General features: G+C 35.3%; 1 protein-coding gene across 1 annotated transcript; it reads left to right on the forward strand.

Moving 5' to 3' along the window:
- Window positions 1-5,952: 5,952 nt before the first annotated feature.
- On the forward strand, window positions 5,953-8,517 carry LOC106460155 (monoacylglycerol lipase ABHD12-like). The gene is made up of 3 exons (XM_022386802.1): window positions 5,953-5,965; window positions 6,241-6,320; window positions 6,542-8,517. Exons 1-3 carry the CDS (start codon window positions 5,953-5,955, stop codon window positions 7,397-7,399), a joined length of 951 nt encoding a protein of 316 aa, XP_022242510.1. The 3' UTR covers window positions 7,400-8,517.
- The last annotated feature ends 552 nt before the right edge of the window (window positions 8,518-9,069 follow it).

Consider the following 9,069-nt stretch of genomic DNA (forward strand, 5'->3'; position numbering starts at 1 on the left):
ATGGGTAATGAAGACAAACTTTAATATAAGTTTAACATAACAGCAAATGTACAACGTTTCGACAAGGTTTTGTCATCATCATATTCTTTCAGCATGATTTTCACTTCGGGTAATCGAATCCTGGATATTAATGTTGTACGTCCGTAAATTTACCACGAGCCCATTACGGGAGAACAAGGAGACGTTTAAATAACCACAGATCTTACAGTTTCAAATGATAGCTCCTACACACACGGATCTTTGATTGTATCAATTTTATTTCTATATAATTAGAACACTTTTTAAAGAAAATTGTAATAATCCTATGGTTAATATAATTTTTTAACTTACTTCATTTTATTTGGTACATAACACTAAGGGCACTGTGTTCATTTCAGTTCATATACACTGTAAATTATGTTGACTTCCCTCTGTTCAATATTAGGGACGGCTATATGTAGATAGGCCTAACTACGTGCAGACGAAATTCAATAAATAAACAAAACGTTAATACGTATATATTATTATTTTAGATACTATTTCCGTTTAAATGTTGTTCGGTAAATAAGTAGAGATACTTTACTTTCAAACAAAATAGAGGGATGATAATTCAGTAATCATCGAGCATAATGTTTTATACAATCAATACATCATTTATCGAAACAATTTTTAGGTAATTAAATACCCAACTTCAAACTTAAATATTGTTACGTCTCTGGTCGTTTGTTAATTTCCGAAAAACTTCAGCGATACAAGTCCTTTCTTAAATAAAACTAGTTTATTCTATCTCAATACAACTTTGCAATACACTTAATTTCCACAGTCATTTTAACTTGAACACACGCTAGAATTCACAACGATTCACGCACTTTACTTACGGCTTGACTCGATTATCTGTCTCCATATCTCTCTGTCTGCAATTACTCTCCCACGTCACTTCTTGCCGGTCACATATATATATATGCAAAATAAAGGGCGTCTTGGCAAACACTCGAGCCTTCACGAACGTTCTAGATACTCATTACGTGTTACCAGTGTCACGTGAATTCCGCTGTCGTAACAATATTTTAGAAACTTGTTTTCGGTCACTCAAAATAAGATCTTTTCCGGGTTTTTTTTCTCTTTAAATTTCTTTTTGATATTATTACCCCATTAATATCTCGTTAGCAACCAATCCTTTAGAATGAAAATTAACTAAAAAGTGTCAACAGTTTATCAAAAACTAAAAGACAGTAGCTTGCTCCAGATATAGTTGACTGAAAAAATCCAAGATGGTTGATTTGCCAGTAGGTTAATATAGGAACAGGAATATGTGTTTAAATGATTTACTGTTGTTTTTTTTTGGGGGGGGGGTTAATTAACTAAAATAGCGAGCATTTAATTGCAAACCCTTACCAATAAAATACTAGAAACCAGGTTTCGATACCCGTGGTGGGCAGAGCACAGATAGCTCAATATGTAGCTTTTTGCTTAACTACAAACAAACAAACAAAACCAATAAAGTAAACTATCAAGAAAACCATTTCTTCCTTTTGCCGCGAAATATCTGTTAATCACACAACACTATTTATTACAAATATAATGTCACATGCTACTTGATCCAGTCTTTGTTGTGTGTATAGGCGCGCGTTCGTGTATTCTTAAAACACACTTTCTTTCATCTGTTTGTCTGCTTTAGGAGGTGGTTCGAAACTAGCGACTGTTTCAGGCTACTTGGAGTGCTTATTGACAAACGTGTGCGATAGGATTCCATAGCTGAAAAGAGGAGAGCCCGTGTTTTGGTCGGTTTTACAGAGGTTGAGTATGTTGTATTAAAACGATTTTAGAGGCTCGCCTCATTATGGTCTATATCGCCAGTAATACTCTATCTGATGGCAGTGCTTCCTGACAACAACTTTGCTGTGTAGTTTCTATTTTAAAAGGCTCTGTCATAAGTTTATGGAATCAAAAGCACACCACTACTCCCTGCTTGCTGATAAATCATCTTGTGTACGAAAACGACAGTTTCCCAGTTGGTATTATAAACATGTATTCAGACTGGACCAAACAATGGTTAGTATAGAGTTGGTGTTATAAACATGTATTCAGACTGGACCAAACAATGGTTAGTATAGAGTTGGTATTATAAACATGTATTCAGACTGGACCAAACAATGATTAGAATAGAGTTGGTATTAATAAAGCAGAAAATCTTTTGAAATATTTTACTTTAGTTAAATGAACAAACTAATAATTAAGTAATATGTAGTATTAAAAGGAGAGAAAGTGAAACTAAACGGATTAATCATGTTTTGCAGGAACATTATCCACCTAAAGCTAATCATTTTGCTAATCTACTATTTGTCTTACATGTGAATTTTCTCTTAAAGCTTCGCTAATTTCGTCAACTTCGGTTAGTTAAACACCACATCATTTGTGTTTAATCTATTCATAGGGAAGTCGGAAAAACTCATACTTCAAGTCGCTCATATATCAATACTTATCCTAAAGCGTACTGGCTACTCGAGAGAAAGAAAAAACTTGCAATTCTAGTCAAAGAAGGACACGCAAAAGTTTTTTTTTTTCCGCAGTAATGTCAAACTATGTGTATTTAAGTTGCAAGTTTTCTGCATAACAAAGAACAACAGGAGAAGTATGTAAGGGTTTAGAAATTACTATCTCTCAATTTTCCGACTTTCCTGTATTTTTTATGTTATTATATAATAATTACAGAGAGAATTCGGTTAATGCGAAGGATACTTGAAGCTCAAAGTATTTCTTCTAGGATTTAAAAAAGTTGAGACATTTAAAAAGAATCAAAGTTTATTTTTGGCCTCTAGAATGTTCAGATACTATTAAGACTTCTAGATGCTGGCCCGGCATTGAGGGTCGTGGGTTCGAATCCCCGTCCCATCAAACATGCTCGCCCTTTCAGCCGTGGGGGCGTTATAATGTGACGGTCAATCCCACTATTCGTTGGTAAAAGAATAGCTCAAGAATTGGCGGTGGGTGGTGATGACTACCTTCTCTCTCTGGTCTTACACTGCTAAATTAGGGACGGCTAGCGCAGATAGCCCTCGTGTAGCTTTGCGCGAAATTCAAAACAAACAAACGGTCGAGGTTATATTTCTTATAGAAGAATTTTTGGAATGTTACAGAACAAGTTCTCTTGCATATATCAAACTGTATAAACAACAAGAAACTAACTGTTTTTAATATGCTAATAATGTTTGAGGCTTGACTAGTTAATAACACGACTTAACTGCAACATTAGTTATTTTTGTATCAGCTGCAGAACTAATATGATGTATCTTTTTATTTTCTTATAAGACGTGCAGGTTTTCCTTGTTAATTTTCCTTGTAACCAAGGGGGAAGCAAAAGTCTGATTCGTTTCTGAAGAGCGGTAGTCATGGGCCGCCAGAGTTAGAGTTCTTTCGCTAAGGCTTGTGCCTACTGATTCAGTGTAGACTCCCCTATCACTAGCTGTTCAACCATTCTGAAGCAAGCTACGGAACCATTCAAAAACAAGTTACGCAACCGTTCCGAAACAAGCTACGCAACAATTTTGAAGCAAACTGCTCCACCATTCTGAAGCAAGCTACGCAACAATTCTGAAGCAAACTACGCAACAATTCTGAAGCAAACTGCTCCACCATCCTGAAGCAAGCTACGCAACCATTCCGAAACAAGCTACGCAATCGTCCCGAAACAAGCTACGCAACAATCTTGAAGCAAGCTACGCAACCAAGTCAAAACAGGCTACGCAACCGTCGCGAAACAAGCTACACAACAATTTTGAAGCAAACTGCTCCACCATTCTGAAGCAAGCTACGCAATCAAGTCAAAACAAGCTACGCAACCGTTCTGAAGCAGTAAGTTTCTTCACAGTATTTTTTCTTAAGTTCGTGGTGATGTAATCCACACGAGTTACTTTTTAACATTTTCCTTGTTTTATCAATGAATGCAATTTGTTAAGTTAATTTTAAGTTATTTAATTCTGTAATAGTAGACAAGCAGCCAATTATTTGGGAACCAACAGCTGAGTTACTGACAACAGTTAACCAGTTTTATATATTTAATTCGTCCGTAAATTCTTATCCTAATTAATGTACGAATTCTGTGACATGGTAGTTCCTTCATGTACAATAAATGAGAAAACAAATCATTGTATAAACAATTAATTTTGTTAAACAAATCCATTTTTGATATCAGTAATCAGATCTTAGTAACGCATAACATTACAGTCAGTACTTCGATTATAAGTGTACTTGGAAAGAATAATTTTAATTGTTTGAGAAGTTTTTATTTATTTATTGTTAATATACTTGATTGTGCACTAAAATTTTTTGGAAATATTTGTAATAAATCAGTAATTATCAGAAGACAAATACAAAAATTGTAATATCAAGTTAATTGCTATCTTTCACAAGAATTACGTCATTCTGCTTGGTTCTTACCACAATTAATTGATCCAACTTTTCTGAAAGTGAACTACTGAGTAAATCTGACCTACTAACACCGTTAAAAATTTATTTTGGTTTAAAATTACCTCTCCTAATTCAGAACAACTTTATTAAAAAGCCCCCCCCCCTTCAGTGGCACAGCGGTATGTCTGCGGACTTACAACGCTAGAATCCGGGTTTAGATACCCGTGGTGGGCAGAGCACAGATAGCCCATTATTTAGCTTTATGCTTAAGTACAAACAAACAAATTTATTAAAAAAGAGTAATTGAAATGAGTCTGGATTTTGTACGAACTTCTAAAATCGAGTTTTACTGTATTTGGTTGACAATGTTTTTAAGACTGTTACTTGGTAAAACCGCTCCAGATCCGAACTAGTAAGTAACATCAACAAGTCATTGTGTTGTAACTTGGAAGATGGTACATGTAAATAACTAACTTAAGTGCTAAGCGTCATAGTTGATTAAATATTGATTTGAATTTTTCTAAACCAATTGTATTAACCAATACAATTTCTGGATAGTCTTTCCACTGACTAGATATGTTGAATACAAAATTTCTTTGACATCTATATATACACACATCAAATTTGTTATACCTAGCTCTGATTTAAAATATGCTCTAAGTTTCTGCCATCTAACAGCTGCTTTAGAAAGTTCTGACCATTAATAGTTAATACAACAAGCTTCTGCTTACTAGCAGTTTCTATCAGTAATCTTCTGCTCACTAACAGTTGGTAATAGCAATCCTCTGGCCACTACCAACTGGTGCAGCTAGCTATTGTTCATTAACTTTCCAGTACAGTTAACTTCTGTCCTCTAACAATTGGTAATATCAATCCTCTAGCCACTACCAACTGGTGCAGCTAGCTATTGTTCATTAACTTTCCAGTACAGTTAACTTCTGCTCACTAACAGTTGGTAATAGCAATTCTCTGGCCACTACCAACTGGTGCAGCTAGCTATTGTTCATTAACTTTCCAGTACAGTTAACTTCTGCTCACTAATAGTTGGTAATAGCAATCCTCTGGCCACTACCAACTGGTGCAGCTAGCTATTGTTCATTAACTTTCCAGTACAGTTAACTTCTGTCCACTAACAATTGGTAATAGCAATTTTCTGGCCACTACACGTTGAGAATAAAAGACCCTGTCATATCATTCATAGTCTCATTGTTACCTTAGTATCCATTTGTCAACATGAATAATACTCATTATTTCGTTTTCTTCCTCCCTTGTTGTCTCTTACACTCGTTCCCTTACTTTTAATACAGTTAGGCGCACGTGGCTCACATACGTTTGTTGAAACTGGCATAAATCTTATAACCGTCTGGTTCAGTGAGGTTTGGTTGTTATGTATCCCAATCTGTCTCAATTTAGTTTAGTCCTTCATAGGTTCGATTCAGGTTTAATTCGGCCACTAAAAGGTTTAGGTCAGTATCGATTGGGTATGCACTGGTTTTATTCCAGTAATTATGCGGAATTGCTGGTAGGTCAGCAACTCTCTGATAGACCAGAGTTATTTCGGCAATTATGTGGGGTGCTGGTAAGTCAATAAACTATCTGACACACCAGTGTTATTTCGGCAATTATGTGTGGTGCTAGAAGGTCAGTAACTCTCTGATAGACCAATATTATTTCGGAAATTATGTGAAACTGCGGTAGGTCAGTAACTCTCTGATAGATAAATGTCATTGCAGGAATTATGTGGAATTGCTGGTAGGCCAAGTAACAACATTTTCAAATCAAAATTTATCTTCAACAGGCCATAATTTTTGAAGACAAAGTTTTTTAAACCATTTTTTGTTATATTTCTATTAGCCTCTGGTGAATCAAAGAAATCCACAGGATGCACCAAAGACGGCAGGCAAACGGTGTTACGAGTGAGGCTCTGGACTCAGGTGAGATTGAACGAATCCCCTCCCATCCGTACAAACATGGCTTTAAAACTGCAGCTAGTGGAAAGCAGCTGTGCCAGCAGGGACATCGGGTTTTGATGATTGGGTTATTAATTTTTGGTGTGTACCCTTTAATAATATACTATTCGAATTGGGTTCGTTGTCAGTTGTTATTTGCCCCTTTTATCAATTGGCCTTTACCTACTTCCCTGTCTTTTCCACAGAATTTTAGTCTCAATTGTACTTTCAACCACTTCTTGGACGTACAAGAGGAGGTAACTGTGGGGATTTGGCACATCTTACCAAAAAGTCGATTGAAAGACTGTGAAAAAGGCATAGTTCTAAACGACGAATTTCAAGACGATAGACCCGTATTCCTATATCTCCACGGAGTGGCCGAAAACAGGGGAGCAAGTCATCGACTTAATATATACAACGTTTTGTCTCAGAGTCATGTGGATGGACATGTGGTGACCTTCGATTATGGTGGGTTTGGCGATTCTTCTGGAACCACCACCACAGTTGGAATGATCAATGATAGTAAAGCTGTATATCAGTGGATTCGCAAATTTGTTGGCAAAGAACGCATCATTATCTGGGGCCATTTTGTAGGCGCAGCTGTAGGACTTCGTCTCACTGAGGAATTGTCTAAAAACAAAGAATATCCTGCCGGAATTGTTCTAGAAGCTTCTTTCAATTCCCTTAACGATGTCATTGTAACCCACCCGGCATTTTTCTTCCTACGTTTCCTACCTTATTTTGAAACCCTTATACTAGAAGCATTAAGACATGAAGACACGTTTCTCAACCCAGAAGACCAGACTGGAATTGTAAAATCTCCTATTCTTATTCTTCATTCCCATTCCGACAAGTTGGTTCCACTCAGTGCTGGAGAAAAATTCTATCAGAAAATTCAGGAGAACAAATCCGATCATCTCAAGTCTTCGGTTCAGTTTGTAGGTATTGACGAAACCGGTTCCTACGAATGTGGACATCGGTGGCTGAGTCTCGATCCTAAGTTACCAGAAGTAGTTGATGCGTTTTTAGAAACTCATTACAAGAGAAGAAAGGAGAAACATTGAATTTCTTCAATGTTGTATAAGAAAATTTAACAATAGTCGTTTGTTTATCTTGTTAATTTTCCAAATTTTAGGGCAATTTATTTCTTCATATAAATAAAGAATACAGTACATCATTAAGTTAGATAGTGTCTAGAGAACTGTATTTAAATATTTATGGTAACACGTGTTTCCTGTTTTCCAGATATTCCTGAACTGACAGCGTGGTTAGTTGAAACGAAATAATAGCTAATTCAATATTCTGTTGCATGCAAACCAAGATAAACATTTGGAACAGATGATATATACTTTTGGAATACTATTGTAATGCTAGCATAGGCCATAATATCTTTAAAAAATTGAATGATCACAGAAATTTTTGATATATATATTTACGAACTGGCAGATGGAACCAATTTTTAATATCTTTTCTTTCTTTCTTTTTTTTTTTGGTCGAGGCATTCCCCTTAAAGTGTACTATTAATATTTCCATTTCAATAACGTTACGAAAAACTTACAAATATGCACATTTATATGCATTTATAAACACATATATGTCAAATTTTATAAAAGTTTCAAAATGTAAAGAATTTACGTTCTAAAAAAAAACGTGACTACTGATGCAGTCATTCGTACCAGCATCTGTTCTTGAATTATGCATTTTATTATTTGCAAGGTGCAGTAATAATATCAGTTTGGGTACTACTTGTATCGTTGAGATGGTTCTTTGAATTTGTGATCTGCTAAAAATAATGTAACGTCATGATAATTCAGAGAATATTTAAGCTCAATCTTCTGTTAAAAACTGACAAAACGTATTCTGAGTTCGATGTTTGTAAGTTTGCTACTGTACATTCGTTGATAGGCTAGTCAAGTTTACATGATGAGATATGACAATGAAAGATGTGACTAGAATTCTGAAATTTAACTACGTCAAGAGCTGAGGGGGTCTTTAAATATTAATTTTGATTGGTGAACAGTCTATAATACACTTTTTTTTCATAATCAATTTATATTTATGCCTCCAAAATGTTGTTGTTTTAATTTGAAATTGAAACTGTAACTATGTAATATTTCTTTTGAAACTTCTGTTGTATTTCAGTACCGATGCTGTATGATAATCATTAAATTACCTGTTGAAATAAAATTACGTATGCTAAACTTTCCTGTGTTTGCCTTTAAAAGTTCCTTGGTGAGACAGAGGTAAGTTTACAAAATTTCACCGTTAAATTATGGGATTCGATTCCTCCTCAATGGACATGGCAGGTAACCCAATATGGCTTTGCTCTGAAACAAACAAACAAAACCATTTAAAAACGAATCATGTATATACATAAAGAATGAGGTTATCAGATATCTAAAAAAATATCATTAAAAAGAGACAGCAGTAACTTAACAAGGTCTGTAAAGGGTCTATCATAATAATATATAAACACAGTATTTTTGTAATTGGCTTCGTTAATATTTTTATTTAGATACTATGTAACAACAACGATAACATAAACATTGTGATAATCTACAATTAGAGTGCTCGACGACTATGGTTATTAGACCCCCCTAAGTTCTGAGGGTCGACGACTATGGTTATTAGCCCTTCCTAAGTTCTGAGGGTCGACGACTATGGTTATTAGCCCTCCTAAGTTCTGAGGGTCGACGACTATGGTTATTAGCCCCCCTAAGTTCTGAGGGTCGAC

The sequence above is a fragment of the Limulus polyphemus genome, unplaced genomic scaffold, assembly GCF_000517525.1.
Source record: "Limulus polyphemus unplaced genomic scaffold, Limulus_polyphemus-2.1.2 Scaffold719, whole genome shotgun sequence".
Lineage (NCBI taxonomy): Eukaryota > Metazoa > Arthropoda > Merostomata > Xiphosura > Limulidae > Limulus > Limulus polyphemus.

Excerpts from the sequence above, each read along its gene's own strand:
- LOC106460155 (XM_022386802.1), top strand. Across the intron at positions 6,321-6,541 it reads GAGTGAGGCTCTGGACTCAG|AATTTTAGTCTCAATTGTAC; the intron begins GTGAGATTGAAC and ends TCTTTTCCACAG.